The 23,531-nt window shown below is 36.3% G+C and overlaps 1 protein-coding gene across 1 annotated transcript; it reads left to right on the top strand.

Moving 5' to 3' along the window:
• The first annotated feature begins 367 nt into the window (after positions 1 to 367).
• Positions 368 to 20,505, top strand: LOC140152852 (peroxisomal ATPase PEX6-like). Its single transcript, XM_072175376.1, has 18 exons — positions 368 to 1,918; positions 3,131 to 3,306; positions 4,707 to 4,890; positions 5,181 to 5,329; positions 5,818 to 6,002; positions 6,818 to 6,895; positions 7,182 to 7,333; positions 10,618 to 10,719; positions 11,805 to 11,881; positions 12,239 to 12,374; positions 12,917 to 13,037; positions 13,459 to 13,543; positions 14,298 to 14,359; positions 16,951 to 17,059; positions 17,429 to 17,545; positions 18,233 to 18,310; positions 18,498 to 18,637; positions 20,304 to 20,505. The coding sequence occupies exons 1-18, from the start codon at positions 482 to 484 to the stop codon at positions 20,441 to 20,443; spliced, it is 3,528 nt and encodes a 1,175-aa protein (XP_072031477.1). The 5' UTR covers positions 368 to 481; the 3' UTR covers positions 20,444 to 20,505.
• Positions 20,506 to 23,531: the final 3,026 nt, after the last annotated feature.

The following is a 23,531-nucleotide window of genomic DNA, read 5'->3' as shown; positions in this document are numbered from 1 at the left end:
TATTTTATTCTTTTTCATTTTTTAATCCATTTTTGCCAAAAAAAAAAAAAAAAAGTCCAGGGTCGGGCCTATTTTTAGGGTCGGTCGGGTTACGCCAATCAAACAATTTTTATTTTAGGCCTGATGGGTATTTACACCGATTTTACAACAATTTTTTTTCTTCAAAAACCAGACGTGAAACATTACCCTACTAGCTCCTACTTGGCCTTACAACCCCCTATTTTTGGTTTAAAAATTCTATGACCCCCATTCCGAAGAAAACGACAGCCCCCTAAGTTTGATATAAAATCTGTCAAAAGCAAATACACCTCTTGACCTGGGAATAATTCAAAGAAAACCCAAGCTAAATTGTGCACAATTTATTGACAATTTTTCAAAAAGAGAACCGCAGTCAAGACAAATTAGGGACATGACGTCATCTTATGAATATTTATAGTTTACTGAATTGCCGAGAACATAGCATCACTGTCATTCACACAAAATGGCGGATCAACAAGGGAGTCGATTGAGTCGCCTCTCTGCAACATTTTCACGTTTTAATTTCCCTGTAGATCACAATTCCCTTCATCTGGGCATCTCACGAAGTTCTTCTTCCCTTCTTCTTCGTGACAACATTGACTCATATGCTATCGTCGCTCTGATCCCTGAAAGCAAAGCCGGAAAACCCGGCGAGAATCGAGAGCTTTTCGTCTGCTTACACATTCTCAATGATGACATGGTTCGACGATCGATTTCTCTCTGTCAAGTTTCAGAAGTTCCAAACACCATAACCCTGTACAGTACAGAGTTTTTTCACAAACACTACCAAATATCAGATGCGGAGGATGTTTACATCCGATGTGTAAAGGTCTTCCCACTCACAAAAGTTATCTTTGGGTCAAAATCTTCTCAATGTTACGATTGGGCAAAAAATCATGTGTTCAGCACTGGTTTGCTTGTGTCTGCTTGTCAACAGAAAGTTCTGGTTAGAAACAGAGATCTTTTCCTTGCACCAGTGATTCCTGTCTTTGATAGTGATGATGCATATGATCTATCAAATTATCTTGACTTGGTAGCTCTTGAATGTGAACCTGTAATGCAGGGAGTCATAACTGTCAATACATCAATTGTCATCACACAGATGGATGAGAAAGAAGGTGAAGAACAAACTGCTGATGATAGGAACAAACAATTCCACAAGGAACAAAGTATGCAGGGTTCATCTCTGTTTGCAAATGATGTTCAAGCTACAACATACAACAGTTTACCAGAGCCAAGACTTGTATCGGAGTTTGCTTTGCAACTTTATGACTCAGCTTCATCTTTAACACTAGACACTGTTTTCAACTCTGAAATTTCTCAGTTATCCACATGTTCAGAACTATTATTACGACCTGTGCTTGTCCCAAAATCTGCCACCCACGAATCGTCAATGTTAAATCCAATGTGCATGCTAGAAGATCAGTGTGAAGTTTCTTATCGTGTAGGTGTGACAAAAACAACATTGTCGAGGTTACACGCTTTCAACGGCAGCTGGGTGCTGGTGTCTATACCTGTGATTAGCCAGGCTGATGAAGATGATAGGTATAGTCAAGCATCTACAGAAGAAAAACGAGGATCCATCAGTACACTCTCGAAAGAAGAACTAGTGCAAAGTAAAGAAGAAAAGAAAGATAATTTGGACAATATGAAACAAATTGATGACAAAATCAATTTAAAAGAAGCTAACACACATCTTGCTCAAGTTTTTGTTATAGATCAGAGCAAATACACAGAACCTGTAGATCACCCTGGTTTAGCCACTCATGTCCCATATGAATTGAGCTGTGAGGACTTGAGTCCTGAAGATAATGTTGTCTATTTGTCACCTCTGTTGTGGTTCAATCTACAAGAGCATCCATCTACACTTATTCAACCAAATGCAGTGGTGTCTATCAGGGTATGCATTTTAAATGTTTATTGTGAATATTATAAATTAGTCAAATTAAAGGGATCTAATCTTAACTTAAATCCATATTATTAAATGTCAGACTTTTGACTTGTTGACTGTGGTTTATCATTGGGAGTGAAATTGGGCAAAGGGGTAATTACTACATGTAGTAGGCCTACCGTCAACAGGGGTGAGATTGATCATGAGGAATAATCACCTGGGTGAGATTGATCATGTGCACCGGTAATATTAACAACCAATCATTGACACTGTAAACAATTGCTAATATATTATATTATTCTTTTATGAAGGTTAACTGCATGAAGTAACCCAACCCACCCATCCAACCCACCCAACCCAACCCAACCCAACCCAACCATGCGGAATTACACGCGTAAATGAATAACAGAAATCAGTTATCTTTCACAAATTTGAAGAGCAATGTAATGAGATAATTTTAACAATTCTGAAGAGGTCAGAGACAATGGTCGTTTCAAGTTATATGTTTTGGTATTGATTTTTGTTTGGGTTTTCGTAAGTTTCATAAGTTGCGTTTTGTACAGCCAGAACAAAAACTGTTACGCAATACGAAAACAAAAACAAAAATCAATACATATAACAGTATGTCATCCAGTCTGCTTATCAAGATAAGTTGAACAGTTTTGAAGAACTCAGAGACAGTTTACTTAGCTTCATTTCCGATTTACCATGTATTTTCATTGAAATTGGGGTGAGATTGATCAGATTTTACCTAGAACATTTTCGTACCAGATTTGGTATATCAACATAAAACATTTTGATTTGAAAATGTTTCAGAATTTTTTTTAAATGCCAAATTTTGATCAATCTAACCCCATAGCAGTAGTGACATTGATCATATAGGCCCCCTACATACTTTATACAGTCAACAATGAGTGATCAATCTCACCCCATATATTGGGGTGAGATTGATCACTCTTTGATTTAAAAAAAATTATACAAACGCAATTCCTACCATCATACATTATATATTGATATAAAGTGGGGACCCTATTTGTTATAAACAATTAATATAATCCACCAAAAAATTATATGTGCCAGAGTTACAAACATAAAAAGGCCCAATTTGATCAATCTCACCCCTGTTGACGGTAATTGGTCCTGGATAAACTTCCTTTTTCATATACCAGTCGCCAGTGTCATGATTGTAACCTTTTGAAATGAATTATTTTCACCATGCAGCTTGCCAATAAGGAGTTGGAATCCCAACAGAGTATCACTGTGAGTTCGTGCAGTATTTCTCGTAGCAGTCAACCACATCTAGCCACAGAAATCCATCTAGCATTAGTGAAATCTTCAGATTATCCAATGACTAGCAACTTTGATCAAGCAGTGAAAAAGCACTTCTCACAAACTAGGTACCGTAATATATACGCATTGCACTGCATTGTATTGCAGTCACAGGCATTGCTTTGCACTTTATTGCACTGTACTACATTGATATAAAATTAGATTGATTAAGCCCATATTTATTGGTCAAGCTATGAGTTTTAAAATATTGGATGAGACGAAGTTGAGTCCAATATTTTGAAACTCATAGCAAGACCAATAAATATTGGGCGTAAAGCATCCAATTTTATTTATCACACTATGTTCCAATATGAATATCCAATATGAATCCAATATTTTCACATACTTGGATTCATCAAAACATAATATACTTTATGTACACTGTATCTGTATCACATTCACATTTTCTTAGTTTTTGCTGAACCATGAAATGGTATCAGCCTATATTAGTGTACCTTACTTCCTTACTTCCTTACTTACAGACTGACCAACCTTTTGGTCTAAAATGGGCATATCTCAAAATGCTACTAAGGTATGACCCCCCAAGTGGTGTCAAATGAAAGAGAAAAAAATAAAGAGTACCGTATAATAAAAATATTTTCCCACCCGGGGGTGGCACTAATAATAAGCCCTGGGTCAATATTCATATGGATCCTTTTTATATCTCAAAATGCCAAGAGGGTATGTTATGTACCCCCCGAGTGGTGTCAAATGAAAGAGAACAAAGTAAAGAATATAATAAAAAATAATTTCCTCACCGGGGGTCACACTCCTCATAAGACCCGGGTCAATATGCCAATCTTGGGTCCTTTTCATATCTCAGAATGCCAAAAAGGTATGACCCCCTGAGTGGTGTCAAATGAAAGGCAAGAAAGTAAAGACTATAATTAAAATAATTTTCCAATCGGGGGTGACACTCCTCAAATGACCTGCATCAATATTCATAATTGTGGGTCCTTTTCATATCTTGAAATGCTGAGAAAGTATGACCCCCTGAGTGGTGTCAAATGAAAGAGAAAAAGTACAGAATATATAAGAAAAATAATGTCGTCACCGGGGGTGACACTCCTTATAAGACTTGGGTCAATATTCCTATTTTAGGTCCTTTATAACATCCATAGAAGGTATGAACCCCTGGGTAACCACTAACCATGTACAATGTATACCACAATATACTGCCGAAGCCCCATGGTTCAGCTTTGGTGCGGTAACCGCTCTAGTTAAGTTTCGTTTTGTGATGTATTTAAATACATTTGAACTATTATATTTTAGATCTTTAAAAAAAAAAAGAGCATGAAAATACATTATTGGCATTAGAAAAAATAGGAATTAGGATTTCATTGTCATGTCTTGGCAGTTGGCATTTATGAATATTAAAACAATTTGCATGCCTTTGTAAGTCAGAATGAGCTCTCATCAGTGTGGTTCATATATTATGAGTGCAGAAATTGCTTGTTTTATTCTGCAGGGTGATTAGCTTGGGTGATGTGATAGCCTTACAGGGACAGTATTTCCCAGAATACACACAAGATATCACAGAAGGTGTCCATATGCGTCTACCACTCATATGCTACAAGGTAACCAAGATACTACCTGTTGTGGAGGGAGCTGCATCATTCCTGGTAAACTCACTGCTTACCTCAGTTTATCAGGTAAGAAAACAGAAGATATTGTACAAAGAGGGTTAGATAAAACAAGCCTAGAATTAGAGTGCAATATGGGAGGAGCTTGCAAGTAGAAATCTTTCAGTTTCGGTGTTCAATAAAACAGATAAATCTTAACCATTTTATAGGTAACATAACTAGGGATAAAAGTCACGGTGTTCAATAAAACAGATAAATCTTAACCATTTTATAGGTAACATAAATAGGGATAAAAGTCAACTTTTTTTGATGAAGTACATTATGTTGTAAGATACAAATTCATTTTTATTTGTTTGTAGGCAGGTCCAGTGAATAGCTTTATCCCAGTCACCATGGATGTTTACTTAAGCTCATATTATGATCCCATATGGGGATCACCAATGCCTGCAGGGATAGCCAACTATGTGGATGAAGTGGAGGAACTTCTTTTACCGTATCTTGTGCCAAGGTAAGATATTCAGGTGGCATGATTTTGTATGTTGTACAGAAACAAAACAAGAATGAAAAAGTTTCATTTTCAATAAAAGCCAAGGTATCCTCACATAGACTCAGGGCGGTAGCTAAAACCTGCCTGTATGCTAGTGGCAGATCAAATTTCAGACGTGCCTGCAATAGGTAATAATTTCAATTTGAGTTGTCCAAATGTCAGTTCAGTTGTAGCTAGACCGTTAAGTTTGAAAAACTATCAACCCTGTCTGACTAGTGGCAACAACGTTATGATATTGTACAAGTGAAATTTTTTGGTGCTTGTTTTTAAATTTAAGTTTCTAAACTTCCTTATATTTACTTATACACAAAAGGAATATTTTGTGTGGTGTTATATTTTCAGGGCAGCTGCAAAATGTGAACATAAATGTAACATAAAATTGTCCACTTTTACAATAGTCTTGGAGCCTCATTTACGATGTTATTCTTCTTTTTCTTGAATTTTGGTAGATCCCAGTGCAATCGTCTCACTCCTTCAATACTCTTAACTGGACCTTCTAGTAGTGGGAAGTCAACAGCTATCAAATCAGTGTGTCGTAGACTCAATATGCATTATTTCCCTGTTAGTTGCTATGACTTGTGTGGTGACACATCAGCATCCACTGAAGCTAAGATCACAAACTTGGCATTCAAAGGTAAGAATTGAAGGACAACCAACACAGATATGTGATATGTACTTCATAATTAAATTGCCAAATTTTATGGGATGAGATCAGGAGAGGTGATAAACTTAAGAAGTGCTAGCTTTATATTTAGTCGTGTTCACATTGTTGGATGTACGTCCGGCGGAACTTGATCGGCGTAAGTTGCTAGGAGTAGCGGTAGGCGCTGCCAGGAGTAGGTGCAGTGTGAACGCTGGTCAGCGTAAATTCTGCCAGGCGTACGTCCGATGATTTACTCCTGACAAAAGTCAGGAGTAGCGAGCTGGGTGTAACCTCCGCCAGGCGTAAGTTGCAATGTAAACGCAGATTACGCCTGGCACCCGGAGTAAGTTTGACCTTTTGTTGGTCAGAACTAAGAAATTACATACACATGTACCGCGTGGTTGATAAAGGTCACAGAAACACCGGAAGTGGTAGCCAATGTTTACGCCGACCAGAAGTGAATAGGCCTACTTGGTGGAACTAGTCGGCGTAATGATGGAGTAGGCTAGGTGTGGACACGCGGTAGGAGTAGGGAAAATATTTGTGGAATTTTGATCAATGTTAGCGTAAGTTTACGCCGGGTGTTACTCAAAATGTGAACACGACTTTTGACACCTCCTGTGTACACAACCATACCCAAGGAGGACATAATAGTTCCTCTTCCATGTAATCTGGACTATGTATGTCATACCTTTAATTGCAGCTGCTGGTCAACCTCTACACATGTTACTATCAATTGGTGTTAGTTTTCAGATCATGTAATTCATGTTATTCTAAATCAAATGATATTTCTCATTTTTAAACAGCTGGACTGTGTACTCCATGTATTCTGTTGATGAGGAATGTTCATGTTGTGGCAAAAACCAGAGATGGTACAAGCGAAGGTATGTCCCATGCTACACTTTGTTTTCTCATATGTGTGTCCCATATTAATGGTGTTTACAAAAGCCCACATACACACACCCCGACCCACCATACACCTCCTTCACATATATACGCAATCAACAAGAACAAATGAAGACATTACTTATGAAATAAGAATATGTTCAGCAGATTACAGTTAACAAGTTACGGAAAAGATTCTATCAAAATTCCAGAGTTATTTCTCTATCACTATAAATTAATCATCCAATAATCATGATAATGCAATAATTTAATATATTCCAACAGACCCAAGAGTGATTGCATCACTGAAGGATACTATTCAGTCATTGGTGTCTACCAATCAGGAGTGGCCAATCATCGTCATAGCAACGGCTCCATCTAGCAAATCAGTTGCTGCTGATTTACAGTGTTGCTTCTTACATCACATAGAAATGAAGGTAACAATGCTGTGGGTTGGTAGTCACAAAAATTGTCTTGAAATGCAACTGAAACCAAACCTTTTTTCTACACTTTTTCTTCACTGCATGTGCATTTGTTAGCTCTGTAGAGAATTTTAATTGATAAGTTGGTTTGACAAGCTTCCAGATAGGATTTAAGTTTTATCTTGTTGTATTCGCTATCGTAGACATAACGTCATATTGGTGACCCCGGAGCATTACCATAGAGACTGGATCACGCTTTTATGAGAACCACAATGGCGATATCAATATATGGAATTTATATATCAAATTTTTAAATTACCAGTTATATTTAAGTATAGTATAGTATATTTTATTCACACACAAATCGTGGCCCTCAGGCCAAATTACAAGTGGTTTACAATATTAAAAACAATTAAACATTAAAAAATATAGTATCAATATTAACATGGAAAAATACAGCAACTGCTGTTGATAGAAAATAAAATATTGCACTTATTCAAGACATCATTCAAAAACATTATAAATACACACCATTAAAAGGCTAAAATTGCCTCAATAATACCATATTTAAAAAGTCAGAATATGCAAAACAGTTCAGGGCACTTAGTTATTCAATAAATTGATATAGTATGGAATAGCGCTGTTTTTGAAACGATCGGTCCTTGCATAAAGTTGAGAGATTTGATTTGCATTGCGAAGGACCCTGCCATGACTCTCCAGTCTGGTAGGAGGGATGAGATCTTTTGTTCGAATAGAAGCAGAAAGCCCTTCGCCAACTTACGACAATGATCCTCCTCCTATCAGCTAGAGAGTCTAGCTGGCACAGATTAAGAGCGTTTTCATAACCATCATACAATTTGCCCAGAACTATTTTGCAAGCTCTTTTTGCAGCTGCTCCAAAGTATAATCTTGAGTTGTGGTGAGTGAGGAATGCCATACTACATCCGCGTATTCAAGTAATGGTCATACATATCCTTTGTAAACTGAACATAATTCCTGGGTATTAAAACCAAACCTTTTTAAAATCCTAAGCATATACAACCGACGATTGGTTTTGGACACAATTTCAGCAATGTTTCTATCCCATTTGAGGTTGTCCTGCATCCAAATACCCAAAATTTTTGCCTCAGAAACAAAGTTGAGAGGAATGTCATTGATTTTGATAACATTATTGGGTGGATTCCTCTTAAAGCAGACCTGCAGGGCTTGACATTTCAAAGGGTTAAGTTTCAGATTATTATTGGCAGACCATTCACTGAATTCATCCAAAACATCTTGAATTTGGCTGGATTGGGGATGGATACAGTTCTCAACAATTGTTAAATCATCAACATATTTCCAACATTTTGTTTTGGGCACACTACTTGATACAGCATCATTGATTATAATCTGAAAGCCTATTGGGCCTAGTTTTGTACCTTGTGGGAGACCTCCATTTACAGTTTTGTAATCAGAAAGAACAGGTTTATAACGAACACACTGTTGTCTGTTGCTGACAAAGTCAGACAACCATGGCACAATAGACTCACGGACCCCCATATGGATAAATTTCTCCATAAGCAGAGTATGGTCGATCAAGTCAAATGCTTTTGAGAAATCCGTGAGTACCACTGTGCCAATGTTGCTGGCCTTGTCAGCGCCTTGATGAAGAAAGTGAAGCATGCTAATTAAATAATGTGATGTTGAGACACCTTTGACATTACCAAACTGTTGGTGGTCAATTTTATGACTTACATCTTCTAAAACCCACTTGGATATAAAACCCTCCCCAATTTTTGCAAAGCAGTCAGTAAGTGAGACAGGACGTAGCTTCTCAATGCTTGGTGGGTTTGTTTTTGGTATTGGAACTACAATGGCCTTCTTCCATTGAGAAGGGACTACTCCCTCAATGAGGGAGGTGTTCAAAACCTCTGTTAAGGGAACACTCAGCTCATAGGCAAATTCTTTAACCAACCTTGGAGGGAAGCCATCCGGCCCACATGCTTTACTCCGATTTACCTTGCTGAGCTCAGCATACACATCCCAAGGATATAATTGAGGGGGTGAGTTGTAAGCAGGTAAATAAGAAGGAAGCTTTGTGTTATCCAGAGGATTGATGTTGGAAGACACATTCACAAACAATTCATTGATGCTGTTAGCAATACTGACATGATCAGAATTCTGAATACCAGGGACATGTATGTTGTGCTCAGACTTTGTATCATTAGTCATTACTTTAATTTGTTGGTGCCATTTACGTGGGTCCTTATGTTGTAAATTCCTGACAGAGTTAGCGTGATAGTTAATTTTAGCTTTAGCAATTTCACGTTGAACTTTATTGCTAAGTTGACGCCATTGAGTTTTATCATCAGCCAGAAAGGCTGCTTGGCGTTCCCGAATCAGTTTTTTAATTCGGGGGGTAATCCACTTTTTATCATTATCATGGTTCTTTACTTTGACATGTGGGAAGAATGACTCCATAGCACTGTTAAGATGTTCATAAAAAGCATCCACCTTTTCCTGCGTATTATTGGCTTCAAACACATTAGACCAGTTTTGATCTTGAATCCAAGTGCCAAACTCCCTGATTTGGGAATCTTTAAAGGTGCGTACAACTCTGACAGCATTTTTATGCTTATGCAGTGATGGAAGGATTGGGTTTCCAAACAATGCATATGTGGTCACTCTTACCCACAGGTGACATAGGTAATGGATCTGAATAAAATTTACTAAAGTCAGTCATAATCAAGTCCAGTATAGCTTGTTCACGAGTAGGAAAATTTATAATTTGTTTTAGATTGTAAGATCTTGTTATCAGATTAATGTTCATTCTATTGAAATCACCTAAGATGGCAAAACTAATGTCCGGATATTTAACATGTAACAAGTCCATTGATTCAAGTAGGTTTTAAGACCTGAAACCTCATGATTTCAGAATGAAAACATCTTGCAAAAGCTTACTAGGCACTGAAATCCATAAGAAATGGGCTAAAACTTGATTTTCAAACAGCAGAACATCGATGTGTACAGCGTAGATATCGTTGTCATGCAACCACTTGATCCATCACTACAGAAGTAGTTGTGACCTCGGCAGAAAGTGACATCAGACTACGACAGCGAATACAGACCAAGGCAATCACTAGATCTGTGAATTACTTAAATTAGACATAAACTTTTAATCTTATGCAGAGCTCATGCTCTATCTGACTATCTGAGATTGCAAATATTGATTTTCTGTTATAAATCTGATTAGTAATCATCAGCAACAATCATGCAATGGTATTTCATTGTAATTAATTCTTATTTGTTGCTTTTCCCAGACCCCTATAGAAGAAGAAAGGACAGAACTACTAGGTGCTCTATGCCAGAAGCTACCTCTTGCTACAGATGTTGACATCAGTCATATTTCGAAAAGAACAGCAGTGAGTTATAGTCCACATGATTGTGTGTACATGTATAAACCACACACTGTTAGTAGTTATGACTTGTGTGGTGATGCATAACAATATCCACTGAAATGAAAGTCATAATTGTGGCATACAAGGTGTTTAGAACTGAGTAGAATATCAAACATTTCACAGATTGCAAAGCAAATCACAAGGAGAGTTTCATTGGTTTTAGTGTCGGATCCTAAAGTAGTCAATCATTACCACCGATGATAGACATCTTGTATATTATTTTAGGTTGTTATTATAATAATAGTTATGTACATGAACCTGATTTGGTAAACAAGATCTTGCAATACAATGTATAGAGTTCATTTGGCTTATAATTGGTAAAAATTATCAAGTTTTTGTTATTGCATGCGTAAATTAAGTCCCAACTTGCCCTTACATAATTTCACATAAGCATGCGCCAGTCATGCATTACCTGATTCCACAAAGCACAACTAGGGTAAGTGCTGCACCCAACTGCGTTCACACATTCTATATCAATACACTATACTATAAGCTAAACAATTATAACTTTGAATATCAGTAAGTCACTGACTGTGAGTTTAAAATTTTATAATATTGAGGGTCCTTGAATGATGAGGTGGCATTAAATTTGTACAAAATATGAGGACAACTTCATCTGCTAGTGCCTACATCCAATGTGTACATATATGTACCTGCTTGAAAAAAAAAAGTCATTGGATAATTCATGTGATCCCTCCCATTTGTGTTTACATATGTGACATGATCAAGGGAAATGAGTCGCATGTCGGCAATTTTCAATTAAAACTTTTTCACATCATTTTCTGGCAGTTTACAAATGCTACATTTTGATGCAAACCCCATCAAAATTGGACATCTGGTTACGGAGTTATGAGCAATTTATCAATGGCTGAAAACAATATAAAACATAAGAATTTGAACACTGTTTTTGCCAATATCTCAAAAACAATATTAGCGACATCCCACTCATTTCCCTTGATCATCACATATGTGTGTGGATGTGGATAATTTTGGATATGCATGACTGGATTATGTTGTATTAATTTCGTATGGTGTTATTCTTTATTCAGGGTATGGTTCTAGGAGACCTTTGTGCTTTGATGTCTCATACAAGTAGAGCAACTCTTGGTAGAGTTGTATCAGCATGGTGAGTTGAGTATTGTAAATGGTCAAGTGACTGTTTTAAGCTACTTTACACATTTGGTGTAAAATGGGGGTTCCCAATTTTGTTTGTTTTAGGGCCACATGGGGCCAAACAATTTTAAACATGCATGCTTTAGGGGCAAAATACACCCCAGGATCTTATGTTTTCCTTTACGTTTTAGAGATGGTCAAGAGCCAAATATCCGTTATTGGCAGGCCGGATTTGGTCCGCAGGTTGACTGTTGAGAACCACTGCTATAGGAAACTGGTTGCACACCAAGTTTTGTACCTAATGCAATATCAAGTGGCATAAGTACTTAAAAAGCTAAAGATAACTAATAACTATTTCCCTCCATTTCAGTTCTGTTGGAACTAAGTTGACATTACAAGAAGAGAAGGATGTATGTGCTGCAGGCATCCAGGTCCACGCTGCTGACTTTGAGACAGCACTAGACCACCTCCAAGCAACTCATGCAGACTCCATAGGGGCACCAAAGGTAAAGCTGCTAAGGAATGATATCTGATATGCCTGAAATGAATCTTGGGCAGTTCTGTAGTTGAGTATTGCAGATATGCAACTTGCTTTAATCTCGTATGTGACTGTGGCATCTGAAAGATGCAGATAGTTTGCGGCTGTATGTCCAGTAGTTTGCATTTGTTCAAGTCAGTATCTTTATTATGAATGTTTCATTTGAGAGTTTCAGTCATAGCACATAAATAAACTTTTTGATAAAACAGCATGGCAGGTGCCATGTATCATTTTGAGCTCACCCAAAATTTGTTTAGGTCGGTGCTAAACCTAAGTGCTTCAAACTGCCATTTGTTTCATACATTACAGCCAACATGCATGCTAGCATTATTACCATGAATGATAATACTATGCCACATAGATAGTTACAAGAACTCTGTCTGCTCTGTGCTACATGGATAGTTGAAAGAACTCCATCTGCCCTACTTTGTTGGCACTGTGATTTCACATGATTCCAAGATTCTCTTTTCTCAAGCATATTACACTGGTCTATTTTTCATTATTCAATAGATTCCTAATGTGTCATGGGAAGATGTAGGTGGGCTTGCTAATGTGAGAGCTGAAATATTGGATACAATACAACTCCCTTTACAACATCCAGAATTATTTGCAGCAGGTCTTAGGAGGTCAGGTAAGTGGTAACTTATAATATGAACATACCACTCAAAGGTTAGTTGTCAACTGAATTAAAACTATGTTGGGCTGCTACTTCATAGAATTCAGGGTTTTGCTCCTGGACTACAAGACAAATCCAGGAAATCAGACTTTTCTTATACAGGGAAGGAGAGACAAAACTCATGAAATTGGGAAAAATCCTGAGAAGTCATACCTCTGAGAAAATTGAATAGTAATCTATTATGGATGCTGATTGTATCCGAAGCCACTAATTGAGTATAGTATAAAATGGAATGAAGATTTGAGGCCACCAAGGAATAAAAGCACAATTTGTCAAAATATTTAAACCTGTCATTATCAAGTTAGATTCATATTCTTAATCAATATTTACATGACTAATGTTTGCTTCTTCCATGGATTTTGTACTTTGTTTACAGGTGTGTTACTTTATGGCCCACCAGGGACTGGTAAAACTTTGCTAGCAAAAGCTGTAGCCACAGAATGTTCTCTCAACTTTCTCAGGTAGGCTTGAAACAAATTAATGATCATCATATGTCATTTGCAATGTGTGAAACTAATATATACACAAGTAAACTCTATGTTCAGTTCAATTTAATAATAATAAATTGTGCTTATGAAAAAAAGATGTACAGGCAGTTTATCAAAATGATATGTACCCACCAGTTTGTTGATGGAAAAGCCTCCACCTTCCAAATGTAACATTGGATTGATATAACCAGGAATAACAGTTGTACGACCCGTTGTATCATTCATCTTCAAATTAGGCAGATGTTATGGTGCATTTTGATATGACAGTCTTGTCTATAATCTCTTAAACTGATGGGTACCAATCATATTGGGGCAACCTGTTCTTGATCGTATTGCCTGATTGTTATACTTATAATAGCAAACTCTGTGACACTATCTGGTCCATGGAGGCCAAAGGGGTCAAATTTGAAATTGAGATCAAGGCAAAAATATGGAGTAAAAAAACAATAAAATACATCAGAAATAGACATAGTAAAACTTCATAATTTAAAAGCAAGTAGGCTAGACCTTTAGTGTTTTCAGCATACATTAGCCTAATGTTTGTATAAGGTAATAATTGACTCAACTTTCCAAAATGCTTCCTTTGGCCTCCATGGATCAGATCGTGTCACATAGAGCTTAAAATATTTGTGTTCAAAATTGTTTTTCAAATGCTTCACATCTGAAATGATATTTTTCTTGATTATTATCCATTGCACTTTTCTTAAATCATCTTTTTTCCCATCAGTGTGAAGGGTCCAGAATTGATCAACATGTATGTTGGCCAGAGTGAAGAGAATGTACGGGAAGGTAAGTCACATCATCTGTGAAAATCAACTGGGTTTTCCATTCTTAGTTTAAGTAATTGGTTACATGATCTAAAAAACAAATCTTTCTTGATTGAACAATGGGTTATTTCAGTTGAAATCCATGTAGCACCTATGGAAGACTTGACCTTAATTTTTCATACAGGGAGTGTGAATTTCAAGTGGGTGACTTCCATTTTAAATCTACACCCCCTGTGTAAGGGATTAAGGTATGTCTTCCATAAGGTGTATGGATTTCAATTGGAATAGTCCAATATGTTAAATTTACTTCATTTGTCTTCAGATTAATTTGAGAGCTGTAATTTTACTAAAAAGTTCCTGACAATATTAAATGGGCAGCCATGTTAAACAAGAAGAAATTAGAGGACAAGGAGTCAGAATCAGTTGTACCAATTCAAATTATGAAGTAATGGGATTGATTTGTTTATTAAAGGTGAACCTCATTGAAAATAAAGTTATATATCAATGGAAAGCTTATGATGTCAGGAAGTAGAAAAGAATATTTTTTATTTGCATAGCGTACCAGGCTAGACATAATCTCCATGCAAAGATTGGATATTGGCACCCCCCCCCTAAATTACAAAACGAAATTGTTCAAATTAGGCGCTTTTCGTTGATGACGTCAGCCCAGGGACACACAGTTACGTCCGGGTTTGATTGTAAACACAATGTCCGTGTATTACTGTGGCATGCATCGGGCCAATGCACGAATTCAGTCATTGTCAACTTACTTTACATGAAAAATATCTTCAATAAAATAAGAATAACATGAAGGAAATATCATGATCAAATTAAGAATGAAGTTCCTGAATAAAGTGTGTGGATTTAAAAATGGGAAAAGTGCTGGACGGGGTGATTTGGGATAGGCCAAGCCATCCACGATATGCATAGGGAATATTACAGTAAAAGCACGAAGAGCGAAGATTAAGCTGAAGAACCGGAATGAAAACAGATTACAAAAAATAACTGCTAGTGCTACCAGTTCAGATCGTCACACCAAGTTGAGATGAACTTATCACAATGAGAAAATGAAGGAATAGAATAAGGTACATGTACAGGATTTTTAATTATTTCTTAGCTTTACATCCGGTCATGTATGATAGGCGAACTCGTATAGATACATACGGGATGAGCTCAGTGACTGACTGAGTCTCACTACGCCGAGTGTTCAGTATCCGCGACTGTACTGTACTTGCAGACAAAATGACCAATTGATTTGATATTCACATTCTGATAATTCCAACTTATTGCTACTTCATCAGCAAAATTTATTCCTGTAAATGTTCCAAATATAAGGGAACGATTGATCAAATTTGCTGAAACACCCCATGAAACACAGAGGACGAAGCACCGAAGGGAGTCGCTGTGTTTGTGCATATCCGTCCCTGCACTTCAGCAGCAATTTACGCATCGTGTTCGGTAATCCATAAAACATGAATGTTTCACTTTTTCAGTACCGTACACTGATTGTACTATCATTAAAGAATCATGACACAGGCGACAATATTTTTATTTTATTCAGATTTCAGAATTCCATCAAATAACGGTCTACTAAGTCTAAATTGTATTTATTTCATAATAAAGTATCTATTTCTTTCAATCGTGATTGTGTGGAAAGAACGTCACGACATTACGCAATGCGCTAAATATGAAAACCTTTATATGGGCTGGATTTGATGAAATCGGCGTTTTTATTAATTTTGGATTACTGCAAGACGATATTTTTTTAATCAGACATTTTACAATGAATCAAGAATATATAGGGAATGTAACAAACAAGTATTTAATTTGTTATTTGATCATGTTTATTCAGTCCATGACATGAACGGTAGCAGCAAGCATTTGCGCATGGGATTGATCCCAGCGCGAGATTCAAACTCAATTATTACCCAGTTATACCCAGCCAGTTATGACTGATTTTGTCAAAAATTTACGGAAAATTTATGTGTTGACAATAATTCTATTATTTCTAATATTATATAGAAGGAACCAGCAACTTGAAGATTCCTCTAATTTCAAGCTTTATTGTGAAAATCAGACTTGCCGGGCAGCTTGCAAAGTACAGGAAGCAAGTCTTGTTTACACGGTTCCGAGTAAGATCACATGACTGTGAACCCTGAGCTTACGTCACGAGCATTCTCAAGGTCATAGACGATTGATTTGGGTGCTTTTTGGGCGCCTTAAAAAAGACCAAAAATTCAATCATTTTTTTAATTTTTCAGCTCTATTGGCCCTCAAAAAAATCGGAAAAATAATTTTTAATATCCTGACATCATAAGCTTTCCATTGATATATAACTTTATTTTCAATGAGGTTCACCTTTAACATTTAGTGAGAAAACTATGTGCTTCCTTTCATATATAACATTTCTTGCCATCTATGTGGATATTTCCCATTAAGCCTGTCTATCTATTGTTCTTCCAATCAATTAAAATAAACAATTTATTTAATATGATGTGATAATATAGCAGTGTGCAACAGGTATTAATTTTTCACATAACTGTTTTAATATGAATCCGAGAGATATGCTGTTAGTCAAATTTGCATTTGTTTTCCTGACTATGCATTTTGCAGTATTCAACAGAGCCAGGGGTGCTTCTCCCTGTGTTATCTTCTTTGATGAGTTGGATTCTTTAGCACCCAATAGAGGTAGGAGTGGAGACTCTGGTGGAGTCATGGATAGGTAAGAAGGAAATACACATGCCTGCTTATGTAACTTCAAACAGCTATAATCAAGTACATTAATTAACCTATTTTCATATACCTGATTATGTTTGCACACATGAAATGGCAATAAAACTAACATACTTCTGTTATTTGTGGCTTATCAGGTTTACCTATCTCCAAATATTTAAAACAAAATCCTGCAAGTATATTCTACCTTCAATACAACATGTACACTCAAGTGCAAGGCTGGATCAGATGGTATCTTATACATGTATATACCAAAATTTAGTTTACCCCTGTAAGCCTCATGTCATTGGCATCTCTGAAACTAGGAAATGTAGTCCAATCAGCTTCATTTGTAATGATTGTATATTGTATCTTTCAGGGTTGTCTCGCAATTATTAGCAGAGCTTGATGGTCTACACAAGTCATCAGACGTTTTTGTGATCGGTGCAACCAATAGGCCGGATCTACTGGATTCCGCATTACTGAGACCTGGAAGGTAATCATGCGCTTTACTATATTCTTGCATCATGCTAGTATTGCATTGTCATGCATATGGACCAAGTGAGTGTACCGTAGGCCTGCTCATTTGGTGCGCATTTGTATGTTAAATTGAATGGTAATTACCATCGCTTAAGCATGAGCCTTAAATATATTTCCAAACAACTCTTCCTATACCTTTGTACAGGAGCCAACCGTTGTTAATCCGTGATGAATCCACACTTTTACTGTAGCGTATACGCCGAACGCATAGCGTGATTACGCGTTACGCCGAAAGCGTGTAACTTCCTCATGCCTGGAACCTTTGTGCGTATACAAGCTTACAAGTTGAATTCAGTATTTTGCAGGTAGCAGCTAAACATTCCTGTTTTATTCTGTAGTTTTATTGCTGATACCAACAAAGAAATCACCAAAGTTTTTGCAAGGCTGAGTGGCAAAACTGACATTCCTCATGAAATAATCTTGCGAATTATATGATCTTTAACTTGTTTTCGTTGTTGAAAGGGATTCAATCATGTTTCACCGTTGTTGCCTCACGAAGTAAACCATGCAGACGTTGCGGCCGCATCGTTGTTAAACGGTGGTGAACAACGGTGAAACATGATTGAATCCCTAAATAATAGGTATTCATGATGAGCAACTAGCAAGCATTGTTTCAATTCATGTACATACTTTTCCCTTACAGATTTGACAAGCTGCTGTATCTAGGAATAAGTGAAGACAGAGGCTCGCAAGTCAAGATTTTACAAGCGCTTACCAGAAAGTAAGTTCAATTTTTTCTTTTGCAAATGTAAGCTAGAGAAAAGGAAGTTGTTGGGAAAATAAGAATGTCTGAAATAAGCAACAGCTATCCATTGTGCTTATTAAGTCAGTGTTGTATAAAAAAAGTCAACACTTTATACAACTGCTTTTATAAAGTAAACTAACATTCTTGTTATTTTATCTTTCAGATTCACTTTGGGAGGCACAATTAAGCTAGAAGGTATTGCCGAGAGTTGTCCAACTGGTTTAACAGGAGCAGACTTCTATGCCTTGTGCTCAGATGCCATGCTCAATGCAGTCAAGAGAAAGATAACACAAATACAAGCAGGTATGTACATAGTGTCCTCCTCCCTCCCCCCCCAAAAAAAAAAAGAAGAAGTTACACATACATGTAGAAAATGAAGCACATTTTGTGATGGTACAACAAAACATTGTCATTTTTTCAGATATTATTTATTCATTCTTTCTGAAAGTAGCCTGCTAAGTTTCAACTCTATATCTTAAAAGCAACTTGACTAAGTGAGTGCAAGATGGCAGGGGTTTCAAGAGTGGCTAATCATCAAAATGTTGTACAAGGAAAGTTGAACACAAGCACACCTTTGTTTTCATATTTTGTCTTTATTTTAACTTTTCTGTAATTGTTTTAAAGGTTTAAGGGGGTACTACACCCTTGGCCAATTTTGTGCCCATTTTTGCATTTTCCTCAAAAATTATAGTACATTGGTGACAAGTAAGATATGTATATTATAGGGGCAAGGACTACAACTACTGCAACTCAAGGCAAGGAGTTATTGATTTATTGATCAAATATTGGTTTTCCCTCATTTTTGACTGTAACTCCACAACTGTTGTCTGTGCTGAAATAAAAATTTCCAGTGCAGTAGTTGCAGTCTTTGCCCCTATAATATACATATCTTACTTGTCACCAATGCCCTATAATTTTTGAGAAAAATGCAAAAATAGGCACAAAATTGGACAGGGGTGTAGTACCCTTAACTTATTGCAATATTGCACATCTGAAATGAAATCAGTTTTAGAGCTTCTTGACTCTCGGCATTAACAAATAAAGGATGATGGTTGTTTAAGGAGCATTTTGGTGAAGACATTTCACATTTTTGCATGCTGTGTCTTTTGTCATCAACATGATGAAACTTGCATGATATAGTCTTTGTTTGGGTTTTGTTAAGTTCAAATTTCTGCTTTGTTATACTGCAAGAAAATTGTCCATTTCTGAATGAATTGAAACTCTTGAAATAAAACTGAATAAGTTTTATTCCTGTTGTTTATAATAAAATACTGCATATGCCATGCTATGACTGGGCAACTCAAGTACCCCATCAAATGCACAATGGTAATGAACCTTGTGTTGCATTATGTCATGTAAACAGCTTGCTCAGGAATGCGGGCTAAGTACACAAGTTTTGAACAAAACATTCACATGGGTATTATAGCCAAAATAAAAAATTCTCGATCATGAGAGGATGTACCTTCTGCGTCAGCGTACTTTTCATAGAATAACACGATCGCGCGACCTGCATGACCGAACCTTGACCTTGCCTAGCAACGACCGTGTGATTGGCCAATTCTCAAAAGCTGTGTTTGCGCCGTAAGCGCAGGTATTTGCGTAGTACGCTCGACGCAAATAACTGTGTGTACTCAAGTTGGCTCTCATGATCGAGAATTAATTTTTTTGGCTATAGTAGAGGATACATAGATTATGTCATGAAAAGGACATTTATATTTGTGAACATTTACTTTTAACTTGTTAGTAGAACAGTGAAGAAAGTTTTGTGTTGTTAACAGGACATGTGGACATATTAAGACATTGTATCACCAGAATTATTGCCATTAAATAACTTTATGGACATTTATGGACAAAAAATATAGTGATAAATCACTTCCAATAGAAAACAAACCTGTGTATGTGTCACTGTTAATCACATTGTCACTTAGTGGTAAGTGCCTCCTGCATTGTATCTTTTCCATTCATGCAGGTGAACCTGTGACAGAGAGCCAAGTTGTAGTTGAAGAAGAGGACTTCATTGCTGCTCTTCAAGGATTAGTACCATCTGTACCAGAGCAAGAATTACAACACTACAAGCAGATACAACAACAATTCAACCAAAATGTCTGATTTACAGGACAAAACTTTACCTTTGTGAATCAGAATGTATTCTTTCCCTTGAATAGTCCAAGGAAGACAAATGTTCACCTTTGAGCTGGATTTGAACCTGGCACCTTGGGTACTTAGCCAGTGTGCTTACCAACTGAGGAAGCCAATGGCATTGAAGAGGAATAGTATGCTATGTAGGCCCAAGGTTCCAAATCATACATCTCCAGCTTCTGTAGCGACATGCATTAAAGGAGAAATAATATTTTATATATTATATTTTATAATTCTAGCGAATTAACTGGAGAAAATGTGATGACTAAAGAGTTACCATAAGTCTTACTATTTGTTGTGTTATAGGAAAATCATTCAATGTGCATTTTTAATTGCAATAACTTTTAATTCAATTGTTTTATGTGTGCTTCCATAAATAAGTTAAAACTATGCATTGACTTGTTTTTATATTCTGATGCTGTGAGAACACTGAGGTGTCTTGACCGGTATTGGTTTCATTAAAGCCATATTGTAACATTTGCTGAGGAGGATGCCATCAAGTTTTTTCGAAATTCTGATTTTCACATGATTTTAAAGTACATTAATGAACTAACTTACCCTTCCAAAATTATGGCTTTAGGTGCTTTAGTTGTGACAAAATCTGTGATTTTGAATAAAACAATGTGTCTTGTCGTTTAACTATTACGATCAAAATATTAGTCAAATACTTACACGATGTTGATAACAGTGCATGTGCATGGGGTGCAGGAAGGTCATAACACATCAAAAGGACCAACCTGAGTCATGATTGACAGAGTGACACATTGGCGACAGAGTGTGTCGATTTTGATGTGATAAGAAGTCAAACTTGAACATAAAATGGTTTACATTTGCTTAGTAAAGTTATACAGTACTAGAAATATGTTTTATCTCCTTAAATATCAATGACAGCAACTCTTACTTGTATATAATTAATTATTGCTATAATTTTATTTAAAAAAGTTAGGCTAAATATAATAATTAACTATATTGTTTCCTGTAGGATGTACGCATTTTGCTTCTTGAGAACAATGTTAGCACATTTCAATTTTTTTATTTAGCACATCTTTTTTTTTTTTTTTTATTTGATAAAATTGTATTTTCGTACAAAAATTGCAAAAACCTTCCAAATCCTTTCTCACTCTTGTTTTTTCATAAGCAAGATGAAACAATAACACTTAACCAAAAATCAATCTATAGTTTACCTAAATGTTTGAATTGATTTGACCATAAATACAATGTATTTGTGATTTTAAAAACATTTGCTGGAACGAAAATAAACAATAAGTAGTCATTTTAATAAACAATAAATAGTCATTGTAAAAAAACACATAATTATGACGCCATCTTGGTTTTAAAAGTTCAATCCACAGGAAACAACATGATTTTTAATAACGGTTTCCTTATAATGCCCTTTTATATCAGCAAAGTTATCAATTAACATGCAAGTTTGATTAAATTATGACTAAAATCATGCTATCTGCAAATAATTATGTTTTGTGATAGTGAAAATAAACTTGTAATTGCCGGTATATTCATGTGAATAAATGAAGCTTTAGGCCAAAATTTGAAATAGATGTTAATGGGATTAGACCAGTGTTTAGGCCCAGGGCTCTAGGTCAATCCCTTGTTTACAACATTATTTAATTGACAAGCAATTGTACTGTATCTCTCTTCCCTGGCATAGTGCAAGTTAGAATATGACCATTGCCAAGTCAGCAGGCTCACGCTTTCTTTGTTACGAACCACTGATCGAAATGATCACAATACAAAGCCTATGGCATATCATAATTTGGAACAGGTGTATGAGCCCAGGCTTGAACCAGTAACCAATGGTTACTAATGTGCACTACGACAGCGAATTACTAGTAACAGTTTCAGCTGTATCCTCTTCACCCAAACCCATTGAGAGAATTGAAGATCATACTCTGTGGCAGTTACATATATGCTGTAAATTGAAGTAGAGAATTGTTGGTTGGATTAATTGCAGTGAAATTCAGCAAAGAAGCACAACTGATAGAATATTTGAATATATAAATCTATGTATGAGTGTGATGGTCGAAATATAATCACGAGGTGAAAGATGGATTGCTCCATTCCACAAGCTGGAATGGTGAGTGGATTGGAACAAATACATCTTTAACAAGTGATTATATTTCGACCATTACAGAAATTTAAGACAGTTAATATTTGTTTTATATCACTCATACATAAATTCTGTTACTATTTAAGGTATACAATACATTTTTAATCTACATAACACCATATTTTGCCTTCCCATACTTTATATTTTCTGGATCCAACATAAAGATTCTGTGCATGGCCTGGTGCAGGTGCAGGCACACTGTAGATTATGGCACAGCACTGTGATGGAAAAAAATCACATGGAGAGACTGATGGTAAAATAGTAATCAACCAATGAGCTGTCTAGATAGAATTTATGTATGAGTGATATAATAACGTAACAGCATCTACAATAGGGGTGGGCAACTCAAGTGTGACCATCAGTGTTGGTCAAATTAGCATTTTCTTACAAAACTTACATTATGAATAATGTATGTGTCCGAGTCAGACCAAACTGAAAACTTCTCAATGTGGCCTTCAGGTGCAAAAAGTTTAGCCACCCCAGATCTACATTTTGTTGCTATTGTACCAATAGAAATGGATCGGTAGTTTGATGACCATTCCAAATGAGATAGGAGGTGTAGAATTTTTCATTTTAGTATATCGGACATGATTTGGTAACTAAACGCATTTCATAAATTATTACCTTCATTACAAGATAATAACTCAAGATCTATATGCATCAAATTTTAAAACTGAATTGGCAGAAAGAAGCCCAGCTTGTTTGACAAATTTCAGTGCCTCATTTGTCTTAATTATTAGCCTAAAATTGTTGCCATGGTGAACCTTTGAACTTTTTGTATGCTATAAAACAAAATGGTATTGCTGTTGCTCCTGGAGTGCCTGGTCGTCACTGGTTACCGTATATCATTCTTGACCAGTCATATAAAGTTTGTTCTGCTTTTATTAGGCGGATATTATTCGGCTTTTGTTAATTGCGAGTCAATAAAGTCCC

The sequence above is a fragment of the Amphiura filiformis genome, chromosome 5, assembly GCF_039555335.1.
Source record: "Amphiura filiformis chromosome 5, Afil_fr2py, whole genome shotgun sequence".
Classification (NCBI taxonomy): domain Eukaryota; kingdom Metazoa; phylum Echinodermata; class Ophiuroidea; order Amphilepidida; family Amphiuridae; genus Amphiura; species Amphiura filiformis.
This window is presented reverse-complemented; position numbering and strand designations above follow the sequence as displayed.

Excerpts from the sequence above, each read along its gene's own strand:
- LOC140152852 (XM_072175376.1), top strand. The coding sequence starts at position 482 with ATGGCGGATCAACAAGGGAGTCGATTGAGTCGCCTCTCTGCAACATTT. Across the intron at positions 10,720-11,804 it reads ATATTTCGAAAAGAACAGCA|GGTATGGTTCTAGGAGACCT; the intron begins GTGAGTTATAGT and ends TTCTTTATTCAG. Across the intron at positions 13,544-14,297 it reads TGTTCTCTCAACTTTCTCAG|TGTGAAGGGTCCAGAATTGA; the intron begins GTAGGCTTGAAA and ends TTTTCCCATCAG.